Below are 16,734 nucleotides of genomic sequence, written 5' to 3' on the forward strand. Positions count from 1 at the left end.
CTTTTATATAGCACAATATCCACTGAATGTGCTCAAAGCGCTTTACTAGGGTTCCCTGACCAACAGCAACACGTAATATGTAGAACGAGACATTATGCCTGTTAGGTGTTGTTATCATTTTGTTCCCGACAGAGACAACACTGTTGACGGCCAGGTATTTTACACCTCAGTACGGTGAGAGAATGCGAATAAAGTGCCTTTTCCGAGGACTCAACTATGCACCGAGCAAGGCTTGAACCCAGGACCTTCCGATTCGAAAGCGAGTGTCATACCACAAGACCACATCGCCATTCAAGGAGCTTTACAAGGGATCCGTAGCTAACAGCAACACTGGCAGATTCAGGACGAGACATGTTAGAGGATAGAACATTTTTTCCGACAAGAGACAATGCTGTTAACGACCTTATACTCATTTTACACATGAATACAGTGAGAGAATGCGAGTAAGGAGCCATTTACAAGGACTCGACTTTGCGCTGCTTAGAGCGGTAATTTGAACTTCGGACCTTCCGATCTGAAGGCACGGTTAACACCACAGAAATATGGATAAACTGCAGTGCCATAGAGATTATGGCTGTAAAGGACTGATGTTTTTTAAAACAAATACATCAAAATTAAACATATGGAAATTGAGTAGAAAAATAGTGGCTCTGAAGGACTACTTTTTTTTACTCTGAGTAGTGATTGACATTTCATCTACTTATCTTCAGGTGTATTTCTCCACGTTCTTGCCGACACAATGGGCAGTGTCGGTGTCATCATCTCCACATTGTTGATAGAAAACTTTGGGTGGAATATCGCCGATCCCATCTGCTCCCTATTTATAGCCACAATGATATTCCTGAGTGTTCTCCCTTTGTTGAAGGAGACAGGGATTATTTTATTACTCAGGTCACCCAAAGATCTGGAATCTTCCATCAACAATGCTTTGTCTAAGGTGGGTTTCACTTGAAATTTTATCGCACAAATTCAACAGAACCTTAGTGATTTTTGTATATCATGTCTTTGACCCATTTCATTCTCTAACAGTATAGCAGTTATTACTATTATTACATCACCCAAAGATCTGGAATATTCCATCAACAATGCTTTGTCTAAGATGGGTTTCACTTGAAATTTTATTGCATTCAACAGAACCATAGTGATTTTTGTAATATCGTTTCTTTGATCAGCCACTCAACCCAGTTCATTCTCTAACAGTATAGCAGATATTACTAGTATTACACATACATCATCTTCATCATCATCATTATTACTTTACTTTACTTAAGGACTTTAAGAAATCTATAGTACCTACTGGCCAGTTTGAAACAGAAAAAAATCAGACTCGCATTCCTCTCACCAAATCCAAGTATTAGTAACTCACTGTACAGCCACCTGGAACAACTATGAAAGACATCCAACTTTTACCTCCTGGCATAGATACATCAGGGGGTCCCGATAGCTTAATTGGTAGAGCACTCGCTTCACATGCAAAAGTACTAAGATCTATCCCGGGTGCAGTTGAGATTGTTTTTAGTTAGCTTTACCCACAGTTCAGTCCATGTACTAGATTTTGAGTAAATATTTAGTGATTTATTTGTCCCTCCCCCCTGCCCATGTGCAGTGATTGGGTAACTGGCTCTGTTAGACTTGCATCCTATCCAAAGGATAACAAGCAATTGCTGTTTTGTCCATTTCATGCTATTGAAAAAGGGATAAACTCGGGCTCCACGAGCCTCTTGGCTCTGAAAGATTACTCTTACACAAGATTACACTAGAACGCAGGTAGTCCCTGGTTTGGATAAGTAAGTAAAGGAGAGACAGAAAATGAAAGTAATTCATGTAGGTATCTCTTTTCTCACCCACCACCCAGATCCGATCTATAGATGGCGTATTTTCATTTGGAGATCCCCATTTCTGAATTATATCTTTTCTCACCCACCACCCAGATCCGATCTATAGACGGTGTATTGTCATTTAGAGATCCCCATTTCTGGTCCCATACGGCGAGCAAGGCCCTGGGCACATTGCATATTCAAGTCTGGCCCCAGGCCCAGGAGCAGAGGATAATCGCTCAGGTTGGTTGGTTGGTTTGGATCACGATATGGTGAAATAAAAAAAAAATATTTTAGAGCACTCAAGTCTTTGTTTATAAAAAATTATTGAAATAAATTTAACTTGAGCTTGAGATTTTATATAGCGTAATATCCACTAAACGTGCTCAAAGTGCTTTACAAAAGGTCCCTGACCAACAGCAACACGTAACATGTAGAACGAGACATGATGCCTGTTAGGCAATATTACAATTTTTGTTCTGACATAGACAACGCTGTTAACGGCCAGGTACTCATTTTACACGTGAGTACGGTGAGATAATATGAGTAAAGAGCCTTTTCCAAGGACTCAACTATGCACCGAGCGAGGCTCCAACCCAGGACCTTCCGATCCCAAAGCAAGTATCGTACCACAAGACCACATAGCTGCACAATTGAGCAGAACAGTTAAGAAAAAAAAATTACGAAATACTTAATACAGAACGTTTCAGGCTCAAAACCTTTATTCAGCCAACACTCTCCATCATCATTTATACTGACTGGACATGTAGCGTCCTTTTCTCCTGCTTGTCCAGGTTTTATGTGTCATTGGCTGAAGAAGGATTTTAAGCCCTAAACGTTCTGTGTTTAGTATTTTAATTTTACCCATTTTTGCTTTGTCTCATATCTTTGACTACATATTACAAAGCAGGCATTCGACTTGGATAAATTGGTTGTTTATTTAGCTGATATCTCAATTTTTTTCCAATGTTTTAGTTCAAGGAAATATAAGATGATAAAAAGAGAAAAAATCTCAAGAGTATACTTTAAAAAAGAAAAAAAAATCCTTTGTTTATCTCAAGAGTATACTTTAAAAAAATAAAAATCCTTTGTTTATCTCAAGAGTATACTTTAAAAAAATAAAAATCCTTTGTTTATCTCAAGAGTATGCTTTAAAAAAAATAAAAATCCATTGTTTATCTCAAGAGTTTACTTTAAAAATAAAATTTTTAAAAACCTTTGTTAAATCTCAAGAGTTTACATAGTAGACATAGGTGAGTCCTTGGAAAAAGCGCTTTACTCACATTCTCCCACTGTACCCATGTGTAAAATGAGTACCTGGCCATTAACAACGTTGTCTATGTCAGAAAAAACTTGTAATATGGCCTATCCGGCATCACGTCTTGTCCAACATGTTAAATGTCACTGTTGGCGAGGGACCCTCTCTAAATCGCTTTGAGCATGTTTAGTGCTATACAAAAGCTTAAGTTTTTGTGGGTTTTTAAAAAAATATTTTTTAAAAACGATTTTTTTTTTAAGACGATCCTTTTTTTCGTTTTTTTTTTTATTACTATTTTATATAATTTTGGTTTCCTATCTAGGCCTCATCAATTTTAAAGGAAGCGGGTATACACAACATGACCATCCAAGTAGAGAAACAGTCATACTTCTTCCACATGTCAGGTCTGGGAGCCATGCCCGTCAACATCAGTAACTTCTCGGAGGTTCCACCACCCGCCCACGGGGACGAATTGACTATTAAAGCTATTTAGGTATAATTTGTTACAAATATGTGACCCACTGCCTCGAAACAGTGTGTTGTCAGGGTGAAGCAGGTTGGATTCCTGACCTCCCATAGTCAGCAGGGAGCTACTTACTGTGTCTTCTATCCCCCTATATCTGTTTTCCAACTTGCTTTCTGTCTTTGTTTTGGAATTGAGATACTTGGTTTTGTCCTGGCCCTGGCCCTGGCAGGATGCCTTTGCTGAGAGGGAACGGTCAAATGTATAGTTATTCTAGGGTGCGTACTTTAATTGTAATTCTAGAACTTTTTACTTTCCCATTTTCGTCCATTTTAATGGCGCTGATATGACCTAAATGCATTGCAAGCATGTAAAACCCTTAAAAACAAAAACAAACAAGACAAATTGTCAGGGTGAAGCAGGTGGTAGAAAGTAAAATTGAGATTTCAGGGTTTTTTATTTTCAAATTTAAGAACCTGTTTCCATCGGCCTTGTCAAGATATTGGAAATCTTCCTTAGATTTTATACTCATAAATGTCAAATAGAATACAGACTTCAAAGTAATTAGTGAAGACATGATGTGGATGTTTCAGGTCTCCCCTTTGTCAACAAAACATGATGAATGAAACATAAAAGACAAATTTTGTCTTCAATGTTTTATTCTTCATGTTTTGTTGACAAAGGGGAAACCCGAAGCATCCACATTATCTGTCTTTGTTAATTAAATTAAAGCTCCCAATCAATTGATTTTTTAACAGCCAAACCACCCTACCATGATACTGTTTTGAGGCTGTAGGTCTCGCACATTTTTGACTTTGGCTCCCTTTTGGCCAAAAAAATGGAAAGTATTGGATAGGGAGTTCAGTTTTTATTTTTATTAATGACAATGTGCATGAGATAATATGTTTTGTATGAAATAGTAAAGATTAAAAAAAAAGGAGAAATAGAATCTTATAAATGCTTTATTATTTTATAGGTATTCTTAAATACAGCGTTCTTATGAATTATCTGTTTAAATAACCAATTCATAGGCCCTTTGGCTCAAAGAGATAGTCACATGTACGTATAACTGGTCTGCTAGGAACACTGGAGATAATGGCATTGTACCTTCAAATGTACGTTTAACTGGTCTGCTAGGAACATTGGCGATAATAGAGTCAAATGTACTGGTCTGCTAAGAACACTGGAGATAATGGAGTCAAATGTACGTATAGCTGGTCTGCTAGGAACACTGGTGATAATTGGAGTCAAATGTACGTATAACTGGTCTGTTAGGAACACTGGAGATAATTGGAGTCAAATGTACGTATAGCTGGTCTGCTAGGAACACTGGAGATAATGGAGTCTAATGCACGTATAGCTGGTCTGCTAGGAACACTGGAGATAATGGAGTCTAATGCACGTATAGCTGGTCTGCTAGGAACACTGGAGATAATGGAGTCAAATGTATGTATAACCAGTCTGTTAGGAACATTGTGGAGATAATGGCATGTACCCTTGCAAATTGACAGTGAAACTCTGCCACAAGCGTGTTTGCTTAATGCTATAGATAAAAAGAGATACAGATTTCAATAATACTCAGATATCACAACGAAACTCTATGACAACACCGATGACGTAGGGAGGACTGTAGAAATTGTCATCATAGACTAACGTCCTGTCTCATGATAACAAGCAATTGCTATTGTGTGTTTCAAGCTATAGAAAGAGGGAAAAATTCTCACTCCATTGGCTGAATGGCATGTTTTGAGGGGCTACTTTTTCCACTATAATACAACTATATATTTTGGGACAGCACGGCTCAACGGTATGCTTTGCTTCGTACCTGAAAGCTATCAAGTTCGACAACCCGTGGCGCTGTGTGGCTTTGAGCTAGTCACCTAGCCTTATCTCACTTTGTGGCGCTGCACCACGGCTGAATCCTGGGTTATTCCAGTCTTCCCTTGAAATAGATCCTAAAGAAAAATTTCCCCTTAGGGATGAAAAAGGGGAATTATTTATTTTTATATATATATATATATTATTATTATTATTATTATTATTATTATTATTATTATTATTATTATTATTATTATTATTATTATTATTATTATCATCATCATTATCATTATTATTAGAATTACTGTTAACTGCAAGGTACTCATTTTACACCCGAGTACAGTGAGAGAATGTGAGTAAAAAGACTTTTCCAAGGACTCAACTATGCGCTGAGCGAGGCTCAAACCCAGGACCTTCAGATCCGAAAGTGATTGTCATACCACACTAGACCACATAGCCGCACAATATAAACACTTAATCACTTTTAAAAAAAATCATGATGAGAAAGAAATTCAATCTCGCCATTAAGAGGTTAATCTTTGTTTGTGCATATTTACATCTATTTTCTTTTCTTCTCCGTTATATAAAATCTCATCATAACTGGTATGGGATAATCTAATCAGATTTATATTTCATTTATTTTAACGACCATTTAGTATATCCCATATCTCATTTTAATTTTTATAAAAAATATTTTGAGCTTTTATATAGCGCAATATCCACTAAACATGCTCAAAGCGCTTTACGAGGGGTCCCTGGCCAACAGCAACATTTAAAATGTAGGACGGGACATGACGCCTTTTAGGCGATATTACAATTTTGTTTAGGACAGAGACAACGATGTTAACGGACAGGTACTCATTTTACCCTGCGTACGGTGAGAGAATGTGAGTAAAGAGCTTTCTCCGAAGACTCAAGTAATTTGGCCCATGGAGCCGGAGTTTATCCCAGTTTCTATAGCAGCGTGAAATGGACAATAGCAAATGCTTGATACCCTTTGGATAGGACGCTATCACTGCCAGGTGGACAGGGGGGGGGGGGGGGGGGGGTTAGAAAAAATCTCAATTGCACCTGGAATTGAACGCAGTCCCTTTGCTTGTGAAGCAGGTGCTCTATCGACTGAGTTATCGGGACTCTCCCCAACATTGAATATATAACAGTTTTAAAAGATTGCAAATTACGAAACACGGAATGTTTGGGGCTCAAAGGCTTTTTTACCCAACAACTAAAACAAATATAGCTATGATTGTATGACTATTATTTTACTAATCGGGGAAGGCAGCGTGGCTCAGCGGTACAGGCTTTGCTTCGTACCCAAAAGGTACCGAGTTTGACTACCCGCCTCGTTGTGTGGCCTTGAGCAAATTCACCTCGCCCTCACTCACTTTACGGCGCTGCACTGCGACTGACGCATGGGTTATTCCAGTCTTCCCTTGGAATAGACCCTAATGACAAATTTCCCCTTGGGGAAATAAATAATATTATTAAATGAGATTTTAAGATATTATAGTGCTATTTTTAGATTTATTGAGTGATATTTGTTGTGATTTTAGGCTTTGGTGTTATGGTTGTTGTTGTTTTTGGTGTTTGTCATTGTTGATGACGATGGTGATGATGATAATAATGGTGTTAATGATGATGCTGGGTAGGGTTCCTGACCATTTTTTTTTTATCATGTAATTGCTTTCAAATTTCACTAACTTGAACATTTATAAAAGCGCAATATCCACTACGCATACTCAAAGTACTTTACATGGGGCCCTTAGCTCACAGCAACATTTAACATGTAGGACGAGATATGATGCCTGTTAGGTGATATTACAGTTTTGCAGACATCGACAATCTGTTAACGGCCAGGAACTTATTTAACACCTGAGTACGGTGAGAGAATGTGAGTAAATATCCTTTTCTAAGGACGCAACTATGCGCTGCCCAGAATGGGACTTGAACCCAGGACCTTCCAATCTAAAGGCGAGTGTCATACCACAAAACAACATAGTCACACAACTAGTCACAGTGCAGATAAAAATCTTTAATGGCTGTTTGGAGGATTTGTAAAAAATAAAAAATTCATAATAAATACATATTTACACCTTTGTTGATATCGCAGAGTGTTTTCCTAATCTTGAAACTTGTGACCTTTGTCATAGATTTTATACAGTGACTGATTAAATATAAATTTCCCTTATTTTGTCTAATGAAATTTCACACACTTACTTTAATTTTTCTACATAGTCCCAGTTAACGTGGTATACTTCTCCCATCTTTTCCTTGACCTTGAATACCTCTTCAAAGTAGAGGGTTTTGGGTTTGGCCTTAAACCAGTCTTCTGAAGCTCTTAAAACTTCAATTTCTTCATCAAAACACTTTCCTTTGAGGTTTTACTTTAATGTAAGGAACATTTAAAAAGTCTTAAGGGTCCAAATGAGGTAAGATTTCAAACCAGCAATTATCTGATGCTGTGCAGCACGATGAGATGATGCGTTGACCTGCAAAAGCAGAACTACTCCATTTTGAAGTTTCCCTGGATGTTTTGTAGCTGGCTCATGCTTCAATCTATTCAAGAGCTGCTTGTCGTGTTTGTCATTCACTGTTTGGTTGTTTGGAAGGTATGAATTGTCAAACATAATCAGGTTCTTTGTGGGTTTTCCATTTCTTTGAGTGGCATTTCATCCATTTTCACCAATCTGTTTGGAATGAGATTATTTGGTTTTGTCCTGGCCCTGGCCGGATACCCTGGCTGAGAGGGAAATGTTCAAATGTAAGTTAGTTTTGAGAGATGATATTTTTTTCCTTGTAAATCATCTCTCTGTTATGTACTGTACTATATTTTGTTTACATATTATCCGTGATTTGTAAACATTTGAGTGTATTCCTCTTAGTGGGGACCTGTGCTTGTGTCTGGAAGCCTTTTTTGGTAATATCAAACTAAGTACACTGATAGTGTACTCTTGGAATCTACATCTGTTTCCTATTTGAACCATTTCCCCTATGTCGTACCTTTTTCTTGGGTGGTTTAATTGTAATTCTAGAACTTTTTACTATCCCATTTTCTTCCTTTTTACAGGCGCTGATTTGACCTTAATGTGTTGCAAGCGCCGTAAAACCCTTAAAAATAAAAACAAACCAATCTGTTTTAAAATGTGGTTTTTCACAAACGCAAGGAAAATTTTGTAAAGACGTTTTCTTTCCTTTCATTTGCTCTAGCTTCCTTTTGATGTAGCGGCAGTAATGGAAAACGTGAGCATCAGTTGTTTTCAATTCCTTTTTTTTTTTGATCTTATGAGAAATTGATAACCTTTTTCAGAAAATTTCATGCATATCCAACTATTCCTTCATAGTCAGGGCAATTCATATTTGATCAACTATCTTATATACACAGTGACAGTCTCACAATTATCCACGTTAACCCTCTCCTTTCCAACTATAGGAAAATCGTGACATTTGTTATGATGCAACCAACATTTTTCTTATTCAAATTTCTCTTGTACATCATGAACTGTAAAGAAAATGAACAGTGTGTTTTAGAGAGCATGTTTTGCTAAAGAAATTATGCAGGGCAAGAACTTGAGTGCTATTTTGTTTGAGTGATAAAACATATATTTTTCTGTTAGTTGGGTGCGAGGTTTTGGTGAAAATCCTGAAAATGGCTGGTAAGGAGAGGGTTAATTAATTAATCGATAATAAGAGGGGCTGTGCTTGTGTCTGGATGAGACTTTTAGGGGATCTCAAACTAAGTACACTGATAGTTTGCTCTTGGAATCTACATCTGTTCCCTTTTTGAGCCATTCCTCCATGTCTTACTTTTCCTTGTTTGCTTTCAATTGCAAATCTAGAAAATTTCATCATATCATTCTCTTCCACTTTTTACTAGCGCTGAAATGACCTAAATGTGTGGGACTGGTGGGGTTCCTACCTCCCATAATGGGCAGGGAGGTACATGCTGTGTCTTCTATCCCCTCTTATCTGTTTTCCAATTGCCTTCTGTCTTTGTCTTGGAGTGAGATTGCTTGGTTTTGTCCTGACCTTGGTCGGAGTCCTTGGCTGAAAGGGAAACAGTCGAATGTATAGTTATTGCTTTGGGAGATGATATTTTTTTCCTTGTAAATCATCTCTCTGTTATGTACTGTATTATGTTTTATTTACATGTTAATGTTATATTTGATTTGTTAACATTTGAGTGTATCCCTCTTAGTTGGGACCTGTGCTTGTGTCTGGATGAGACTTTTAGGTGATCTCAAACTAAGTACTTTGATGGTGTGCTCTTGGAATCTACATCTGTTTCTTATTTGAACAAATTCCCCTGTGTCTTACCTTTTCTTGGGTGCTTTAATTGAATTCTATAACTATACCCTTGAACAAAACCCAAACAAAACGGAGATTAAATGATGGAAATTTGTTTACAACATAAGTAGCCAATTTTTATCAATGACAACATGAAACCTTATGGGGTTTTTTTTTTTTCATTTTGTTTTAATTTAATATAGATCTAAGTAATATTATTCTCCAAGTCTTATTAAAACTTCATGACGTATGATGTCTTCCAATATGACGTCATGTAGGTCAATGACATCACTAAATTATTATTAGAAAAGTCTATGGAGAATAGGCTTCAACAGTCGTGATGTCACTTCCCTCGTAATGCCACACAGTAACTGGTTCTAAACTATCAGAACAATGGCGGACGACCTGATGAAATACTTCTCCGACAAGCATAAAAGTGTATCCAGAAGAGAAATACATTATAAATCTGATCATGTTTTGACTTTTATACATTCTGATCACATGGCATGTGAAAAAGTTCTAGCCAGTATGAAGAATAAAAAGTACCCATTTTCTTTGTTTAGAACCAAGCTTCTGGTTGCTGGGTGGACGTGATACCAGACTATTGAATCCTATTAAAGATCCATAAATCACAACTACGTATCCGAATACTCCATGCATAAAACTGGATTGACGCGTTCGTCTATCTATCATGTAACCTTTTGTTTTACATTGATTTGTTGATTTAAAATGCTTTTTAAACAAATTACTTAATGGTTGTTGGATTTGAAAGCTGCTTGTATCTTATTTATTTGTTTTTAAATTTTTTTTTATTTGTGACATTTTTTCTTCATTTGTTAGTTTTATTAATTTTTTTTTTTTAATCATCATTACGACATTGTCGGTGCAGGAATATTTTTGAGCTGCGAGTAAGGCTTAATTTAACTTATATTTATTTAATGGCCATTTTGCTAGCAAAGAATTGGTGTTGTAGCCTCGTTATACATTGCATGATTGCTTAATTGATTGGTGGATAGATGGATCGATTGATCAATTAATACTCTCATTCATGCATTCATGGCTGGCTAATCGATTCATTTACTCGTTAATTAATTCATACACTAATTCATTTGTTTATTGGTTCGTTAATTGGTTGATTGATTGATTGATTCATTTATTTGTTTGTTGGTCGTTCATTCATTGATTCATTGACTTATTGGTTCATTCTTTCATTTGTTAGATTGTTGGTTCATTCATGCATCCATCCATCATCCATTCATTCGTTCATTCATTCATACATACTACGTTGGATTTCTCATTCATTTATTCATTCATTTGTATGTTGGTTCGTTCATTCATTTATTCATTGATTTATTGGTACATTCATTCATTTGTAAGATTGTTGGTTCAATCATTCATCCATTAATTAATTAATTCATTCATTCATACAGCGTCAGATCTCTCATTCATTCATATCACTACCCATCTTCATTGTATCTCAATCAGTCTGTCACTGTCATTCATGTTGTGTTATCATTAATGATAATGATACTGTTGTTGCTCTTTAAATAAATTAACATTTCTATAATATTATTAAATGAGATTTTAAGATCTTATTATAGTGCTATTTTTAGATTTATTGAGTGATATTTGTTAGCAATGACTATCCCGCACAAATCTTTAGGCCTCTTTTTCGCTCACGAAGTGCCCGAATTCGCGTCAAAATATGGGACGAAGCCGTTTCGTATATGCTATTTTAAAAAGTTAATTACAACGCTGTTTATCGATGAATATGACTGAAAGTTGGCACACAGTTAGAAAAAAGGTCATTTTAGATTATGTCAAGCGACAAAACTCGTGCGATTACCAGAAGACCGTTAAAAATAGATTTTTACTCTTTGGAGTAAAATTTTTCTAAAACTACCGGGCGTGGAGGTTTTGTCGCTGACAAGGTAATACATGAACATTTCCTCTTTTTGGTTGTAAAATTTCATATGAATATGACGAGTACTTTTCCCGTATTTTACAAAACACCATCCTAATTTGCTCTTCAAGTTTCAAGCTTTTAATCCACTTATTACGCAAGATACAACGAAAGGTCGAAAAAAAAATGCCGAAAAAGCGTCCCATATTTTCGCGTTTTTTTCCTTTTTGCGGGTCATCCAAATAAATGACACCTTTAAAACTGTATAACTTGTTTATTTATGAATGGATTTTCAAAATTCAAAAACATTTTTACTCAGTGGAGATAGGGCTTGGATTTTAGACCAAAATTTTCCTCAAATAGAGAAAAAAAATATTTTTCATAGTCATTGCTATATTTGTTGTGATTTTAGTCATTGGTGTTATGGTTGTTGTTGTTTTTGGTGTTTGTCATTGTTGATGACGATGGTGATGATGATAATAATGGTGATAATGATGATGCTGGGTGGGGTTCCCGACCTGCCATAATGGGCAGGGAGGTACTTGCTATGTCTTCTATCCCCCTATCTGTTTTCAAATTGCTTTTTGTCTTTCTCTTGAAATGAGATTACTCAGTTTTGTCCTGACTCAGGCCGGAGACCTTGGCTGGGAGGAAAACAGTCGAATGAAAAGTTATAGTTTTGGGAGATGATGTTTTTTTTTCATTGTAAATCATATCTCTGTTATGTACTGTAATATTTTTTTAACATTTGATTTGTAAACATTTGAGGGTATTCCTCTTAGTTAGATCTTGTGTTGGTGTCTGGGTGAGACCTTAAGGTGATCTCAAACTGAGTACATTGACAATGTGCTCTTGGAATCTACATTTGTTCCCTATTACAACAAAATTCGAACCATTCAAAGGTTGAATTTTCTCTAGCCACAGAAGAAGAAATTCGAGAAATAATATTGATGAGTCCTTCCGAATGTGTGACCTTGACCCCATCCCAACTTCATTACTGTATTGATGTTTTCTTGCCTATTATAACTATGATAGTGAATAACTCACTCCACTCTGGTGTAGTTCCAACTTCTTTTTAGAAAGCTATTGTAAAACCTCCATTGAAGAAGAGTACACTTGAACAGAATGAACTGAAAAATTATAGGCCGGTTTCGAATCTTTCCTTTCTATCAAAAATTCTTGCAAGAGTTATTTTAAAAAGAATTTTAAAGCATGTTACATTTAATTATCTAAGTGGAACTTATCAGTCAGCGTAGCACTGAAACAGCTGTCATCAAAGTCTATACTGATATATTGAATGAATTCCAACTCTGTTAGATCTCTCCTCTGCTTTCGACACCATAGACCATGATATTTTACTTCATCGTTTAAACATTACATTTGGAATCAGAGGCACTGCACTAGAGTGATTTCAATCGTACCTTAGATTTAGAACACAATCTGTTGAAATAAATGGCACATTTTCATATGAATTTTATTCGATGCATAGTGTACCCCATGGATCTGTCATAGGGTCTATTATTTTTTATAATTTATACACAGCCTCTTTCTTATTATTTAGTACATACAGAGTGGTAAGAACGGAGGAAGTGTGTGTGTGTGTGTGTGTGAGAGAGAGAGAGAGAGAGAGAGAGAGGGGGGGGGGGGGTGGAGGAATAGAGAGAGAAAGAGGACACAGTCCCTATCTTTAGAAGAAGAGTGAGAAAGGGAGAAAGAAAGAACTAAAGGAAGAGAGAGATAATAAAGAGGGACTGGAGGAGAGAACGAAAGGAAGAGTGCGGAAGAGAGACAATAACAGAGAGGAATACAGAGAGAGAGAGACAATCTGAGAACACGACCTGATATTTTTCTTTTACAAAAATCAGTTGAAAATTGTGTTGTCGATGTGAAAAGCTAGATACTGGGTGGGGATCCTGACCTCCCATAGTGGGCAGGGAGGTACATACTGTGTCTTCTATCCCCTTATATCTGTTTTCCAACATGCTTTCTGTCCTTGTCTTGGAATGAGGTTACTTGGTTTTGTCCTGGCCCTGGTTGGAGTCCAGGCTGGGAGGGAAACAGTCAAATGCATAGTTATTGTTTTGGGAGATGATATTTTTTTCCTTGTAAATCATCTCTCTGTTATGTATTATTATATTTGTCATTTTTAATGTATAGTGTAAGCATTTGAGTGTGTTCCTCTTTGTTGGATTTTGTGCTTGTGTCCAGATGAGACTTATAGGTGATCTCAAACTAAGTACATGATAGTGTGCTCTTGGAATCTACATCTGATCCCTATTTGTTCCTAGTTCCCCTTTGTCTTACTTTTTCTTGGGTGCTTTAATTGTAATTCTAGAACTTTTTACTATCCCATTTTCTTCCTTTTTACTGGCGCTGATATGACCTTAATGTGTTGCAAGCGCCGTAAAACCCTTAAAAACAAAACAAACAAACAAAAGCTAGATGGATGTAAATAAACATAAATTTAATAATGAAAAAAAACCCAGAAGTAATGTTATGTGGGGCAAAGAAAAATGGTCCATTCCTTGTGATGAACTTGGATATCAATGAGAATTCTATAAAATTAAGTAAAACAAATAGAAATTTAGAAGTATTTTTAGATAGCGATTTGGACATGAATTCATATGTTGATAATCTAGGGCACAAGTTTAAATTCACATCTCAAGAAATTTACTAATGTACGAACATACACTCGACTAAAGATGTAACGAAAAAGCAAGTAACAATGTTTATATTCTCAAGATTAGATAATTATAATTCTCATTTGGCTGGGTTAACTTAAAGTAAAATTTTAAGGCTTCAAACAATTCAGAATAGTGCTGCAAAATTGATTACAAAACATTCTGTTTGAAGTGCATTGGTTGCCAGTGAAAGAAAGGGTTGAATACAAGATCGCCCTTATCTGCTTTAAATGTGCTAATGGTTTTGCACGATGTGCACATATAGGTATTTATAACGTAGTTTAGCACCTAGGTATCTTAATAAATTCATAAATGTCTATTCTTCATCTAGAATTCTACGCTCTTTATCTGACCACACTAAACTTCAAGGAACAACAAATCAAATTATTTATTTTATGGTGGTAATTGTTTTCAACACTTGGTCCTATAATATGAAACATTCTTCTCAGGGCTATTCGTGAAGCATCAAAAGTGTCGATGTTTTTAAATCAAGGCTTTAACATTACTTTTTTACAAAAACATATTATTAAGTCTCTGTCAATGTTTCACATTTATTTGATAGATGTCTTCTTTTTCTTTGTTTCTTATTTTGAGTAATAATAATAATAATAATACATGACATTTATAACGCGCATTTTCATCACTGGGTGATGCTCAATGCGCGAAACAATAATACAGTGACATTATTATACAAATGAAACATTATACAAACTACATCAACATAATATTATCATTATACAACAGTGTAATAACTAAACATAAAGTCATTAATACAAGATATGTTATAATACATCCACATGCTATGTCAAATACGGAAATAATATAAAATAATGATATAATAACATAAACTAAATTAACCTTCATATTGGGGTCAAATTACAAAGATGCATTAATCAAGATGTGTTTTAACAAAGAGATGGTGTTTTAACTTTGATTTAAATATTGATAAGGACTGCGCTTCTCTTATTCTTTTAGGAAGAGAGTTCCAGATGGAAGGTCCGACGTGACTGAACGATCTGCCGCCGTAAAATTTATATTTATATTTATTTGTAACAATTAATTTTGTAGAATCTAGTGCAGAACGTAGACTCCTCGTTGGCTTATAAGTTTCTAAAAATCCAGTAATATACAATGGTGCTTGATCATTAAGGCACTTATAGCACAATACTGCTAGTTTGAATTCGATTCTCACTTTAACTGGTAACCAATGCAGCTCATACAAAAGTGGCAACGAGTAGGATGTTATCTTCTTTCTTAAAATCAATTTAGCAGCCGCATTCTGGATACTTTGAAGGCGTGATATTTTATCGTTGCTTACATTCGAGATTAACAAATTACAGTAATCTATTTTAGATAGTATGAAAGATATTAGTTTGCATGTTACTTCTCTTGTTAGGAAAGGTCTAACTGAAGCAATTCTTTTCAATCCTATTGTCAAACTTCTACATAGAGAATCAAACTGTGCCTGCATAGTCATATGTTGATCTAGCATTACCCCGAGGTTTTTCACACACGTTGAGAGGTTAATTGTGCACCCATTTATATTTAGAGTAAACTTCAGAAAATCATCTTTCAAAACACTTTTTCTACCACACACCATCACCTCTGTCTTTTCATTATTCAGCTTTAACTTGTTAATTTCCATCCAGCATTTAACATCTCTAATACAGTCTTCAACACGGGTAATCAATGATGGGATATTACTAGGGATATCGCTTACATAGATCTGAGTGTCATCAGCATAGAAATGATACATTAATTTATTTTTAACAAAAATATCCGAAAGAGGTTGAGTATAAAGAGTAAAAATAACAGGACCAAGGACAGACCCCTGCGGAACGCCGTATTTTAGAGGAAATAATTCTGATACTGTGCCATCGATCAGAACCGACTGAGATCTTGATGTTAGGTATGATTTAAACCAACTAAGCGCAGTGTCTCTTATTCCTAAAGTAATCTCTAATCGTTTAATAAGTATATCGTGATCAATGGTGTCAAATGCAGCCGAAAGGTCCAACATAGTCAATAAACAGACATGATTTTTGTCAATACTATTAAGAATATCAGTGCATACTTTTAAAAGGGCAGTTTCAGTGCTATGATGTGATTTATAGGCAGATTGGAAATTTTCACTTAAATTATTTAGATGGATATGATACAAAAGTCTTTTTAACACAATGCGTTCAAGCACTTTGGATAGATATGGAAGGTTGGAGACAGGTCTGTAATTTTTCAGTTCGTTTACATTTAGATCGGACTTCTTTAATAGTGGTTTAACAATGGCACGTTTAAACGAGTCGGGGACACTACCTGAGACCAACGAATTATTTATAAGTTTAGTTATTGTTGGTAACAGTTCTTCAATACAAGTCTTAATAAGTGAAAGTGTGTCGGTTTGTGTGTGTGGGGTGGTTGGGGGGGGGGGGGAGTGTGAGTGTATGTGTGTGTGTGAGTGTGTGTTAGTGATATTTTAGATTGTCATTTTTGTAATGGTGAAGCGCATAGAGCAT

General features: G+C 35.8%; 1 protein-coding gene across 1 annotated transcript in view; it reads left to right on the forward strand.

The window, feature by feature from the left end:
- LOC144965027 (proton-coupled zinc antiporter SLC30A5-like) overlaps positions 1–3,934 on the forward strand; it is a 33,857-nt gene extending 29,923 nt beyond the window's left edge. Inside the window, exons 15-17 of the mRNA XM_078899888.1 lie at positions 711–937; positions 1,932–2,060; positions 3,398–3,934. Of these exons, the coding sequence (XP_078756014.1) occupies positions 711–937; positions 1,932–2,060; positions 3,398–3,568 (527 nt within the window). The 3' untranslated portion in view covers positions 3,569–3,934. The remainder of the gene's footprint in view (positions 1–710; positions 938–1,931; positions 2,061–3,397) is intronic.
- The last annotated feature ends 12,800 nt before the right edge of the window (positions 3,935–16,734 follow it).

This window comes from Berghia stephanieae, chromosome 2, assembly GCF_034508935.2.
Source record: "Berghia stephanieae isolate SIO BIC M18660-M18661 chromosome 2, UCSD_Bste_1.3, whole genome shotgun sequence".
In the NCBI taxonomy this organism is placed as follows: Eukaryota; Metazoa; Mollusca; class Gastropoda; order Nudibranchia; family Aeolidiidae; genus Berghia; species Berghia stephanieae.